General features: G+C 65.2%; 1 protein-coding gene across 6 annotated transcripts; it reads left to right on the top strand.

Annotated features, from left to right (window-relative positions):
- The first annotated feature begins 57 nt into the window (after positions 1–57).
- Positions 58–12,762, top strand: SORBS3 (sorbin and SH3 domain containing 3). 6 transcript variants are annotated; one of them, XM_050982826.1, is made up of 19 exons: positions 58–4,478; positions 7,284–7,430; positions 7,514–7,619; positions 7,717–7,940; positions 8,012–8,075; positions 8,146–8,260; positions 8,339–8,423; positions 8,500–8,541; positions 8,645–8,731; positions 9,267–9,322; positions 10,381–10,574; positions 10,663–10,742; positions 10,831–10,877; positions 11,025–11,139; positions 11,214–11,339; positions 11,488–11,928; positions 12,012–12,091; positions 12,180–12,286; positions 12,373–12,762. In XM_050982826.1, exons 2-19 carry the CDS (start codon positions 7,323–7,325, stop codon positions 12,432–12,434), a joined length of 2,139 nt encoding a protein of 712 aa, XP_050838783.1. In that variant the 5' UTR covers positions 58–4,478; positions 7,284–7,322; the 3' UTR covers positions 12,435–12,762. The 6 variants fall into 6 exon arrangements, with proteins under 6 accessions (XP_050838783.1, XP_050838788.1, XP_050838786.1 ...); XM_050982831.1 differs by having other exon boundaries at positions 10,459–10,574; XM_050982829.1 differs by having other exon boundaries at positions 58–4,460.
- Positions 12,763–12,789: the final 27 nt, after the last annotated feature.

Below are 12,789 nucleotides of genomic sequence, written 5' to 3' on the forward strand. Positions count from 1 at the left end.
TTTTCTTTTGAGTTAGAAACCAATCCAACTGCTAGAGCATCCCGGGAGTGTTGTGCTGTCCAGCTGCCATCCCCTGAGAGGCCAAACCTCTGCTGGGGGGGGGTTGGATTAAAAAACAAAAATCAGTCAAACCAGGCAACTTGGGTCGTTGGCTTTGGCACAATTTGGAGTTAGCCTGAGCTTTCCAAAGCAGGTCCTTCCCTTCAGGATACGGTTGGGTTGGTTTTCCTTTACACACCTGTTTTCTTCCCAGATTTTTCCTGTTGTTTTCTTCCACCTCTTGCCTACCTGCAGCTGCTGCTTTAGCAACCAATTCCCTGGAAGGCAGATTGCTGGGATCCATCGCTCTTTTCCAAGGTGACAGCCAGGGGTAGCTCCAGAGGGCTCCAGGGCTGTTAACACCAACCACAGCACCTTTTCCTTCAGGATTTCAGCTTTATCTCAGGGGAGTCCCAAAGGAAAACAGGGAGAAGGTGGGGGAAGTGCTGACCCTTGTTGTGGCTCTTCCACTTGGAGCAGCCAGTCTGTGCAGCAGAATTCCCTTGGGAATCCCTCTGATTCAGAGCAGAGGAATTATCTCTGCTGTCTGATGAGCCTTGGGAAAGCTGCAGGGCCTGAGTTTTAAAGGAAAAGGGGGTGAATTACACCCTGGAGGCTGCAGCTCCCCCATTCCCCCACCACCACAGGCTGCCCAGCCCACGGCACATTCCCTGCTCCCAGCTCTGGAATCAGCCCTTGCTGAGCAGTGTGGGGGACAGGGTGGTCCCCCCCAGTGTCACCTCCCTGTCCCCCAGCGGGTGGGTGGCTTTGGGCATCAGAGGAGCCATGGGCAGCTCAGCCTTTCCCAGCAGCTGGAGCAGGGGGTTGCTGATAAAAGTTTGGGATAAGGTGGGTGGGGCACTGCTGGTTTTGGGAGATGTGGCTCAGTGCTGGTGACGGGGCAGCCCCTGGAGTGGGAAGCAGGGAAGGCTTGGAAGGCAGAACCGAGTGGATCTGACAGGAATTTTGGCAGGGTGATCTGGACAGGGATCCTGGGGGTTCCCAGGGGGCACCCCCTGGGTGTTGTCAGGGATTTTGGAGTGGGAGCTGAGTATTCTGTCACTGAGCATTATTTCACTTAGACTGGGAGTGCTGGGGAAGGGTTTTGTGGGATTCCCATTGGACACTTCCCTGTGAGCTGTGCAGGATTTTGTGGGATTCCCATTGGACACTTCCCAGTGAATTTTGTGGGATTTCCATTGGTCACTTCCCAATGAGCTGTGCAGGGTTTTGTGGGATTCCTGTAGGACACTTCCCAATGAGCTGTGCAGGGTTTTGTAGGATTCCTGTTGGACACTTCCCTTCCATTGCCTGGAGGTGAGGCAGCAGCTCCTGGAGCACCCCTCTCCAGCTTTCCCTTCTCCCGTGCTCTCTGCAGGCAGGGCTGAGCCTCTCCCAGGGGATCTTTGCCAAGGCTTTCCCTGGATCTTGCTGTCTTCCCTCGGCCGTTCCAGCTCCAGAGGAAAACAGCAACTTCCCAGGAAGCTTTCAAATTGTCTTAGGATCAGACGTCACCTAATCCCACGGGGCTGTTTAGCATTCTGTGAGCAGACCGCTGGCTTTCCACGCTTTTCAGTCACATGCCTCCACTTTCCCCTCTTTTTTTTTTTTCTTTTTCTTTTCATTTTTGGTTGGTTTTGGTTTTTTTTTTTCCCTTTGATCCCTTTTTTTTTCCACGCCCACCGCTTTGCGAAAAGCGCGAGATGTTTGGAGCGAGCTTCTCTCCCCCCAGTCCGAGGAGTGGGGCCAAATTGCCTTTTGTCTGTGAGTATTTCTTTGTCCTTTCAGGGCCTCCTGTGAGCGGTGAGCCCGTGTGTGGTACCCGGGCACACGGAGCGTGCCCGGGGCTGCCCGTGCATGTTCGGGCCTGTTGTGCTGACCCAGGCTGGGATCTCACCCAAGCCAGCCAGGTTTTAGTCGGGATATTTGGGATGGGAATTGCGGGACCCCCGAGCCTGGCACCCCCCTGTTCCCAGCGTGGGGGGGTCAGCAGGGCCCTGCCCATCACAGAGGGGGATTTGCTTTGCTGGCAGTTTGTCCCCCCACCCTCTTCTCCTGCTCTGGCATCACTGATTCCCCCTCCCCAAAATCCTTTTGTTGGACTTTGTGCTTTGTGGTTTGGGGGCTCAGATCCAGCCCCCTGCTCCTTGGGGCTGGTGGAGCTGCAGCTTCCCCGTGTCCCAGCCCTGGAAAAGGGCTGGATGTTCATTGGCCTGGCCCTGGAGAAGGTGGCCAAGGAGTGGGATTTTTGTCCCCCCTTGTCCCTAGGGCTGGTGGAGCTGCACTGTCCCAGCCCTGGAAACAGTGGCCAAGGGCTGGGTGTTGGTTGCCTCAGCCCCAGAGGTGGTGGCCAAGGGCTGGAAGTTGTCCTTATGTCCTTGTGGCGCCCACACGTGTGGCTGTCACACTTCCAGGTCCCCTCTTCCCTTTGAAGCAGTTCCCGAGGGGGTGAGGAGCAGCGATGGGGCTCTGGGTGCTAATTACCCCCTCAATTAACACCCCCGAGGGGGTGAGGAGCAGCGATGGGGCTCTGGGTGCTAATTACCCCCTCAATTAACGCCCCCTCTCCTTGCCGGGCTTCCCCTGCCACAGCCCCCAGCCGAGATCCCCCCTCCCCTCTTTTGGGGACAACTTCGGAGCAGAATTCCCTGCCCCGAACCCCACCACGGCAAACCAAAAAAAACCAATCCAGAAACGCCCCCAAATTCCCCCTTTTTCCTCCTTTCCCCCCCCAAATCCAGCGCCTCGGAGCTGGGCTTGTCTCTGACCCCTCCTCTCCGAGCTCCCGCCCGTCCCTTCCCCTCCCCGGCTGCCACCTGGAGCTTGGACAACCGGGATTGAGGGGACCCACGGGCCCCGGGGGAGCCCCCCCGACCCGAGGGAGCCCCCAAATCCAGGGAAAGCCCCCACCTCCCCGCAGCCTGGGTTTTTTTGCATGTTCTAGCAAGGTGCATGTCCAAGGAGGGGAGTCGGCAATGGGGCGGGTGGTGGGTTGAGTTCAAGCTTAATTTTCTTTTTGGGATTGGGAGAACCCCTCTGGCTGCCTCTGGCACAGATCCCACCTGGCCAGGGGAGCTGGCAGGGATGCAGATCCCACCAAACCTCGGCCAGGGAGGACCTGAAGCCCTCCAGGGGTGCAGTGATGGTGATTTTAGGGTTCTCGATGCTGAAGGATCATACGCCCGTTGCCTGGAGACTGCCTCCTTTTTAATTTTTATTTTTATTTCTTGCTTTCTTTTTTTTTTTTTTTTTTTTTTAGTTCTGTTGAAAGGAGAAAAAAATGGTGAAAATGTTATTTATTGGCAGAAATTATTTAATATAATTTCTTTTTTTTTTTTTTTTGTGAAACAAGGAATGAATTTGTTAGAACTGTCTCGATGTAAATCGGAGTCATCTTTAAGGAGGAAAAAAAAAAAGAAAAAAAAATTTAAAAATTGACACAGTCACTGCGCTCCACTGTGATTTTTTGGGTGGCTGAGGGGGGTTCATGTGCTGCCAGAAGGGAGGATTTGGGGGGTTTTAGAGCCTCTCCAGGGCTGGGACAGCCGTCTCCCAGCCCCCAGCACAGGGAGAGGCGGCTCCCGGCTGCGTTTGGAGATTTGGAGAGCTCTCAGCTCCTGCTCCTCGTCCTTCCCTGGGTAAATAACGCCGTGCCAGCAGGGACAGGACGGGATGTGCCAGCTCTTGTTCCACCCCAGCTCCTTCCTTGTCCCTTCTGGGGGTGTTGCCTCCACAGAGAGGATTCAGGGAGCAGCCCTGGGGTCGGGATCCCTCTGGGTGGATCCTGGCGGTTGCAGTTCCACAGTTCTTGCCCAGGGATCCCCTCCTGCATCATTGCCAGGAAGCTGCTGTGGCTCCCACTCTGCCTTCCACACCTGGGATCCATCCCCTCTTCCCGAGTGGCAGCCGAATATTCAGGATGAGCTCTGGAGGACTCCAGGCCATCATCCCAATCATTCATCCCAATTCCTTTGGGAATTCAGCGCCCTCCTCGAGCTCAGCTCACCACGTGCTCCCTGTTCCGCTCCTCCCCGCGCCATTCCCGCTCCCAGCCCCGGATGCATCCAGGGCACTCCCGGGCCGGGACGCTCCGGCTCTCCCACCCTTTTCCTGGGTGTTCCCACCCAAACCGGGGACCCCCCCCAAGCCCCGGCACCGCTCGCAGACCCCGCGCTCGGCACCGGGAGGCTCCTGGATCATCCCTGCCCAGGGGAGCATCCCTGGGAGCATCCCCGGGGCCGGCCGCACATTCCCGGCTGGCATAGCCGCTGAGCAAACAGGAAACACTCGCCCTTTGTTAATCCCGGCTCGGGCTGCGCGTTAAATATTTATCTGCGAGCGGAGGCTGGTGCTGGGAGCCGCGGGGAGGGAGGGACCGAGGCAGGGCCGGCGCTGGAGGCTCCTCGCCGGGCAAAGGGAAGGTGCGTGCGGAGCAGGAGGTGAGCGGGGGTTGGGGCAGGGGGTGTCGGCACCCCGAGGGGGGCTGCGGTCCAGGGAGCTGCTCCTGGCATCGCCAGCGGGTGCTGCGACCTCGAGAGGTGTCACTTGGTGGGCTGGAGAGGACCCGGAGGAGATTGTCACCCCTTGGCAGCAGGGATGGGCTCGGGGGTCCCCTCGCTGGGTTTAACCCTCCCCGAGCCCGCTGCCATCCCTGCCCTCGTCACCCCGGGATTTTCCAGCAGGATCAGCTCCTGAGTCCTCGCTACGGTGTCCCCAGCTGGCACCAAGGAGCTGCCTCATTCCCACGGCATTGGGGCGGGGGGAGGACACCCTGTCCCCTGTGTCCCCGGTGTCCCCTGTGTCCCCGGTGTCCCACGGGTGCAGGATCGCAGCCAGCCCGGGGCTCCTGCCATCGTCCCCCTCGACCCCAGCAGCAGGGGGCGGTGGCTTGGTGGGGACCGAGGGGTGGCAGCGAAGCCACAATCTCCCCGGGAGCTCACGTGGGAGCTCACGGGATGAGGAAGGGCTGGGACAGCCCCGTTTTGGGGGTGTCAGCAGTTTAGGGGAGCAGGAAGTGGCCAGCGGGTGAGTGGTGGGTGCGGGCCCTGCCCGAGGGGGCGAGGGGGGACACGGGGCACCCGCAGAGGAGGGCACGGGGGGTTCCGTGGGGGACCCGTGCCCTGATTCCTTAGGGATGGGCGGATGGAGGGGGTGGAGGGGTGCAGTGGGGATGGGGGCTCTGCTCTGACTGTGCCCCACACCAGGGCTTGGGTGAGCACAGGAGCACAGATCCCACTCCCAGGAGCACAGATCCCACTCCCCACTTCGGCCCTCACCTCTCAGCATTTCCCTGCTCACCCTCTCCCAAAAATTCCCCGAAATCCCCTTCTCCATCGGATGGGGAACCGGTGACGCTGGAGGGGGTGAGGTGGGACACAGGCAGAGCACGGGGGGCTTACATGGGGGTCCCCAGTGCCCAAATCCCTGGGGGATGGAGAGATTGAAGGGACGCAAGAATGCAGGAGATGGAGGGATGGAGGGGATGGAAGGTCACCCGTGGGAAAGCGGGCGGCAGTGGGGATGGGGGCACTGCTCTCCCCGTGCTCCCATCCCGGCACTCGGAGGTTCACAGGAGCACAGACTCCGCTCCTCCCCTCAGTCCCGACCTCCACCCGGAATTCCCTCCCCATCCTTTCCCGAAAATCCCCCCGAGTCCCCGTCTCCATCGCGCCGGGGGGCCGGCGACGCCGGGCTCGCCCCGTTTCGTAAGCGGGGGCCGGGTGCGCGGGAACGCGTGCGCGGGGCGTGGGATGAGTTCAGCCTCTTGGCTCCATTCCCTGGATCCCATCCCTGGAAATGTCACTGGAAACTCTGAATGGGCCGGCCCCGCTCCAGAGCGGGGAGCGCTGGGGGGACAGCGCACCCCGGGGGGGCCGGGGCACACGGGGACCCAGAGCCGGGCAGGACGGTGCCTGCCGACCCTCCCGGGGGATGCTATTGGGGGGCTCTCCCCTCCAGCCCCCCAGCATGCGCTGAGGCCCCCCCGCTCCTTCTCCCGGCAAAGTTCGTGCCGTGGATTTTTCCTCCCTGCCGCTCGCAGCTCCGTCCCGCTCGCCCCGGGGCTCCCCAAAACCCCGGTGCTTCCCGGGGGGCCCCTCTGGCACCGCCCAGGAGGTAAGAGCTGGCTGGGGGGGCCCGAGGGGACCCCTGGGGACCGGTTTTGGGGGACACTCCAAAGGAGAAGGATGGGGCCGAGCCCCGTGTGGGGCTGCGCTGGGAATGGCGTGGAGGTTTTTGGGTGCCCTGGGGGGATGGGAGCCTGCACCCCACTTTCTGTGCCCCGGGGCACATCCTTCCCCGGTCCTCAGTTTCCCCACGGGGGTGATTAACATTAGTTACAACCTTGGGGCTGCCGAGCCTCCAGGAGTGCGGGAACCAGGGAGCCGAGGGGTCGCCCCTCCGATTTGGGGGTCCCACACACACACAGAGGGCACCGTGTCGGGCTGGGACGCCCCGGCAGCCCCCCAGCACGCCCCGTTTGAGGCGGGGTCTGGCACCTGCGAGCGCCGGTGCCGGGGTGGGGACGGAGTGGTGAGCGACGAGCCAGGGCACGGCTGTCCCCCAAAGGCCCCGGTGCTGCGCTGGCCTCCGGAGCCATCCCGGTGTCGGGAAGGGCTCCGGGGGTCCCGTCCCCCCCAGCTGCCCCCCGGCCGGTCCGCGGTGAGTCACAGCATCGCCCTCCCGGCGGGCGGTGCCCGGCTCGGCCGCGCGTTCCCTGCTCCTCGTCCCTCCGTCCCCTCTCCCTCCCTGTTTGCGCTGCAGGGCGGGGAAATATTTCTGCCCTGTCGTGTTCCCGGCCCTGGCAGCGCTCCCGGGCGGGCGACGCTGCTGCCGCCACGTGCCCGGGCGGGAGGGCAGCGCGCCGGGATGCCGGGGATGGGAAGGCGGCACAGCCATCGCCCCGACCCGCTCCGGGCGTGTTCTCCCCGGAGAGCCCGGCGGGCTGGATCCATCCCTGCCCAGCCGGGGTAGGGAGAGGGGCGGGTGTCTGGAGCCGCATGGAGAAGGAGCTGGGGACCCGTGCCAGGGCTGGTTCTGAATAGGAACAGCCGCTTCCCCTGGCACCGCCAGGCTCTCTGAGCTGGGGACGCTGCCACCGCGGTTGTCACCCCACACGCGTGTCCCCTGTGCCTCTGAGTAACAGGGGACGCTCCCAGCGGTGGCGCTGGGGCTCCTCCGAGCCCTCATCTCTCTGGCAAAGCCTGGGAATGCCCAGAAAACAGGGACAGCTGCTTTTCCCTCAGGGCACGGGCAGCTCCCGGGCACCATCCCTCCCCCCGGCCATGGCGGGCCGGCTCCTGCCCCCCGACACCAGCCCGGCCCTGGGTGTGGAGGACGTTCCCCATCTCCTCCCAGCTCTGCAGGTGTCCCCGCAGCACACGGTGACACGGGTGAGTGGGGCTGGCACATGCGGGGGGATTCGGGGGGGCTGCACCTCTCCGATCCTCTGTGCCAGCCCCTCCCTGTGCCACAGGTGCCCGTCATCCGCCACCGCGGCTCCAACACCCTCAACTTCCACTTCCATGAGCCGGAGAGCCGCGGCGCTGCCGAGAACAGCCAGGGAGCTCCCAAGAGCTCAGGTACAGAGAGCCCTGAGCACCCTGGGGACACCCCTGGGGGTTCACCTGAGCCGTGCCCACCTGAGCCGTGCCCACCTGAGCCGTGCTCACCTTGCAGTGAATGAGTGGTACCAGACCTGGCCAGCCAAGGAGGCCAAAGCCCCCAGCACGCAGGTGCCCGCCCAGCCCACCCCCAGCCCCAGGGCTGCCCCCGCCTGCCCACGGCCCCCGGGCTGGTCGGCAACCTGGACCAAGGACAGCAAGCGGCGGGAGAGGCGCTGGGTGAAGTACGATGGCATCGGGCCCGTGGACGAGACGGGGATGCCCCTGGCCTCACGCTCGGTGAGTGGGGGTGCAGGGCGGGGGTGTCACCCCGCTGTCACCCCCTCACCACCCCAATGTGTCCCCCCCAGAGCGTCGACAGCCCCCGGGACTGGTACCGCAGCATGTTCCGGCAGATCCACAGCAAGCTGCCAGGTGAGCCCGGGTGTGCGGGTGTGGCACGGAGCGGGCACGGCTCGGCACCCGCTCACCTCCCCACCCTCAGAGCCCGACTGGGACACCCATTCCTGCCCCACCACGGCGCCTCCATCGCCCCCCAAGCCGCGGAGGAGGGGCTCGGCCCCAGCTGAGCCCCCTGGAATGCCCAACGGGATGGACTGGTGAGCCTGGCACAGGGACCGGGGTACCCACGGGGAGGGGGGGGGCTGCGCTGGCTGAACCCCTCCCGTCCTCCACAGGACCCGCTGGGGTGCCACCGGTGCCACCGCCGAGCCTGGCAGCATTTTTGACTACGAACCAGGGAAGTTCTCTCCGCGGGAGCAGGTAGGCAGGTCCTGGCGCTCGGGGAGGGGGTGGGCCCCGCGGTGGGCACACCCCTGACCGGCCCCTGCCCTTTCAGAGCCCGGCAGCAGCGAGGCCCAAGCGGGCTCAGTCCATAGAGGTGAGGTGGTGGCGGCGGGGGGGGGGCAGGGGGTGGCAGCGGGGTCCCGGTGCCCGCGGGCAGTGCCAGCCTGGCCCGCCACAGCCCCGTCCTGCCCGTGCAGGTGCTGCTGGAGCAGGAGCTGGAGCAGCTCAGCGAGGAGCTGGACAAGGACATGAGAGACATGGAGACGCGCCGGACCCCCCGCCAGGTACCCCAGGCCCCTCCTGCTGCCCCTTAGTCCCCCCCAGGGCGTCCAGCTGTGGGCACATCCAGATGTGGGCACATCCAGATGTGGGCTCAGCCTTTGTGCAAGGCTTGGACATGCATGTGATGGGATGCACATCTGGATTGACGCTCGGATGGGTGCATGGCTGGATGTGTGCACAGCTGGATGTGTGAACAACTGGATGGATGGATGGATGTATGCACGGCTTGAGCCCAGCACATCTGTATGCATACACGGCCGGGTGAATGCTCAGCGAGCTGCATGCACATCTGGATGTGTGCACAACCCGGTGCCTGCCTGGCTGGCCCCACGCACATCTGGACCCACGCACGGCTGCTCAGCAGCCTGGAGCCGTGGCCGTGGCTGTGGGGCTTTAGGACCCAGCCCGCCCGTCCGTCCGTCCGTCCGTCCGGCGGTTTATTGGCGCAGCCGAGCTGGACTCCTTCGCTTCCCGCCGAGACTCGGCCTCCTGGATGATTAATTTTTCTCTCCCACCCCCTCCCGCTCCTCCCGGCAGAGCCCGGCGGCTGCTCCCACCGCTCGCTCCCCTGCTCCGGCCTCCCCGGCTGCTCGGTGAGTTCAGCGGCCGCTCGCACCCCCCGCGCCCCCAAATCCCCCTGCCCAGACCCCACTGGAGGCGAGGGACGGGACCCCGCTCTGGGGGTGGCGGGCGGGCTGTCCCTGCAGCGTCCCGCGGGGTGGGAGTCCCCCGGCATCCCCCACGGGATCCCCACGGAGCTCCCCGTGGCAGCGCTGCCCCCCCGGTCCCCCCAGAGCCCGGCACGGGTGGGAGCCGGCGCCGGGCCGGCTGCCCGCTGGGTGGGACGGGGCCGGAGCGGGGCTGACCCTTTCCCCCGTCCCTGGAGCAGGGACGCCGTGTCCCGGCGTTTGGCTCCGTCCCAGGGGAGGTGACGGCGCTTGGATTCCCACCGCTGTGTCCCCACGGGCACAGGGAGGGGACAGCTGTGCCGGCGGCTGCCGGAGCACCCCGGGATGGGATGGGCACCCCGGAATGGGGTGGGCACGTCTGGGTGTGCCCACAGACCCCTCTGCGCCCCGGCAGCCGGAGGAAAACAAACAAACAAACAAACAAACAAACCAACGAGCGCCTCCTCTTGTATGACCTACCGTAACCCCCAGGGGCGCACAGAGTGGGGCCTCCACCCCTCCCCAGCCCCTCCTCCGGCTTGGGGGGCGCATTTGGGCTCTTTAAGTGCCCCCCGGAGCGGGGTTATTCATTAGCCCTCCCCGGCGCTTCCTGCTCGGCGGCAGCGGGGCCGCGCTGCCGGCGCTGCCGGAAAACTTTGGACCTGTCCCGCTTGGCTGCCTCCGGGAGGAGCCCCGGGAGGGGTGGAGAGAGCAAACCCAGGGGTCCTGGTTCTGGGGGACCCCAGCGTCCTCACATTGGGGTGCCCAGTGGTTCTTGGCCCTGGGATCCCGGGGTCGTTGTTCTGGGGGACCCCAATATCCTGGTTCATGGAATTCAGGGATGCTGGTCCTGGAGGACCCCGAATTCCCGGTCTGTGGAACCCAGGGATCCAGGGGTCTTGGTCCATGGGATACAGGAGTCTTGAGGGTCCCTGATGTCCTGGTCCATGAGACCCAGGGCTCCTGCTCCATGCAATTCACAGGGTCAGAGCAGGGAGGGTTCATGGCAGCAGGGCTGGATACGAGGCTCAGCCCTGCCCTGAGCCACTGTCACCCCTCAGGAGTCCCCTGTCACCCCAGCGGCTGTGGAGCCCCCCTGCCACCCACCACTCACCTGTCACCCACAGCATGGAGCGGGGTGGCCTGGGGCTGGCCAGTGACCGGAGTCCTGGCAGAGGTGAGCCCCCCTTTATCCCCCCCGAGCCCCCAGGCCCTGCCATGGGGCACCCCGCTCACCCTGGCTGGTGACACCCCGCTCTTTACAGACACCCTCAGGCCAGGGACCCTCCCCAGCTTGTCGGACCTGGGGGACACCGTGGAGGCCGTCAAGAGGGAAGAGAAGAAGGTGAGGCTGGGATGGTCCCACCCCATGTGGGATTTGGGGTGGCTGGGACTGGGGATGTCTCCCTGTAACCTCTCCTCTCCCTCCCCAGATGAAAGCTGCTCGCCTCAAGTTCAACTTCCAGGCTGAGTCTCCCAAGTGAGCGCTGGGGTCACTCCTGGGGTCCCGCTGTGCCCCTCGGGTGACACAGGGGGATGGGGGGAGCCCTGGCACGTGGGGTGGCCCTGCCAGCCGAGCCGGGGAGGAGACTGTGCCCCCGGACAGGTGTGACAGTGTCCCTTGCAGGGAGCTGACGCTGCAGAAGGGGGACATCGTCTACATCCATAAGGAGGTGGACAGGAACTGGCTGGAGGGGGAGCACCACGGCCGCGTGGGCATCTTCCCCTCCAATTACGTGGAGGTGAGCCCGGGCCGTGAAGGGGCAGCGTGGCCGGGGGGTCCTGGCGCTGCCCCTCACCCGCGTGTCCCACCCAGATCCTGCCCCCCACGGAGGTGCCCAAGCCCATCAAGGCTCCCACGCTCCAGGTGCTGGAATACGGTGAGGCGCTGGCGCTCTACAACTTCCGAGGGGATCTGCACGTGGAGCTCTCCTTTCGCAAGGTACCGCGGCTCCGTGCTGTGCCATCCCGGGCTAAGCCGTACCGCTCCGTGCTGTGCCATCCCGGGCTAAGCCGTACCGCTCCGTGCTGTGCCATCCCGGGCTGTTCCGGGCCGATCCGTGCTGACCCGCCCTTTGCTCCCGCGGCAGGGCGAGCGGATCTGCCTGGTGCGGCGGGTGAACGAGAACTGGTACGAGGGGCGGATCTCGGGCACCAGCCGCCAGGGCATCTTCCCCGCCACCTACGTGCAGGTGCTGAAGGAGCCGCGGGTCAAAACCACCGCCGAGGACATCCCTTCCTCTCCCGCCCCCGCCAGCCCCCGGCCCGCGGCCGGATCGCCGTCCCTGCAGCGCTCGCCCGGCCCCCGCATGCCCCAGGCTCCCGCCGGCTCCCCCCGGGAAGCCAAGCGGGGTCCCGGGGTGGCGGACGGGCGCCCATCCTCTCCACGCCACCTCGGTGCCACCTTTCCCCCCTCCCCAAAGCTGCCCCACGCTGGCACCCCCAGCCCCTTGGTGGCCTCTACCAGCCCCCCACACCCTGCGGCCGCCCACCCCCAGGAGCCCCGGCGTTCTGCCTGGACCCCCGAGCAGGTGAATGCCCCCCGCCCTGGCATCGCGCCCCGGCACCGCTGGGGCTGCGGATGCCGCCCTGAACCCCCCGTGTCCCCCAACAGCGCCCGACCCCGGCGGCACAAACCAGCGCCCGGCCCGAGCCCGCCCCGTCCTACAACGGCTCCGAAATCCGGTGGACTCCGTAAGCAGGGCCGGGAGCGTCCCCGGGGCGCGGTGTCCCCACGAGGGACCCTTAGGGGGGTGGGCTCTGCCCATGCTTTGTCTCGCAGGTACCGGGCACTCTACCAGTACCGGCCCCAGAACGCCGACGAGCTGGAGCTGCTGGAAGGGGACCGCGTGGATGTCATGCAGCAGTGCGACGACGGCTGGTTCGTGGGTGCGTAGCCACCTCCCTGGGGACAGGGATGAGGACAAGGTGCCACCCTCACCCCTCACCACCTCTCCGCGTCTTTATACACACAGGAGTGTCCAGAAGGACGCAGAAATTCGGCACTTTCCCCGGGAATTACGTGGCGCCGGTGTGACCGGCGGCCGTGGGGACCTCGGGGGCTTCCCCCTGTCTCGCCGTGTCCCCGCCGTGTCCCCCCACGGGGATGAAGCGCCTCCAGCTCCCTCCCGCCCCTATGGGGCTGCTTCTAACAGGGACGAATCCCCCCAGTGTGGGGTGTCTCCCCCGCCCCAGTGCCTTAACCCGCCCCCTCCTCACCGCTGCCCGGTGCCACCGCCCCGGGGGTCGCCCCGGGGGTCTGCCCGGTGCCGGGCCTGACCATGACGGCAGTGCCCCGAGATGTGGGTCCGTGTCCGGGAGTCGCCTTCGCTTCTTTTCCGTCATTAAAGCTCAGCTCAGCCCGACTCTGAGAGTGCCGGGATTGGGGAGGA

This window comes from Serinus canaria, chromosome 22 (assembly GCF_022539315.1).
Source record: "Serinus canaria isolate serCan28SL12 chromosome 22, serCan2020, whole genome shotgun sequence".
NCBI classification, from domain to species: domain Eukaryota; kingdom Metazoa; phylum Chordata; class Aves; order Passeriformes; family Fringillidae; genus Serinus; species Serinus canaria.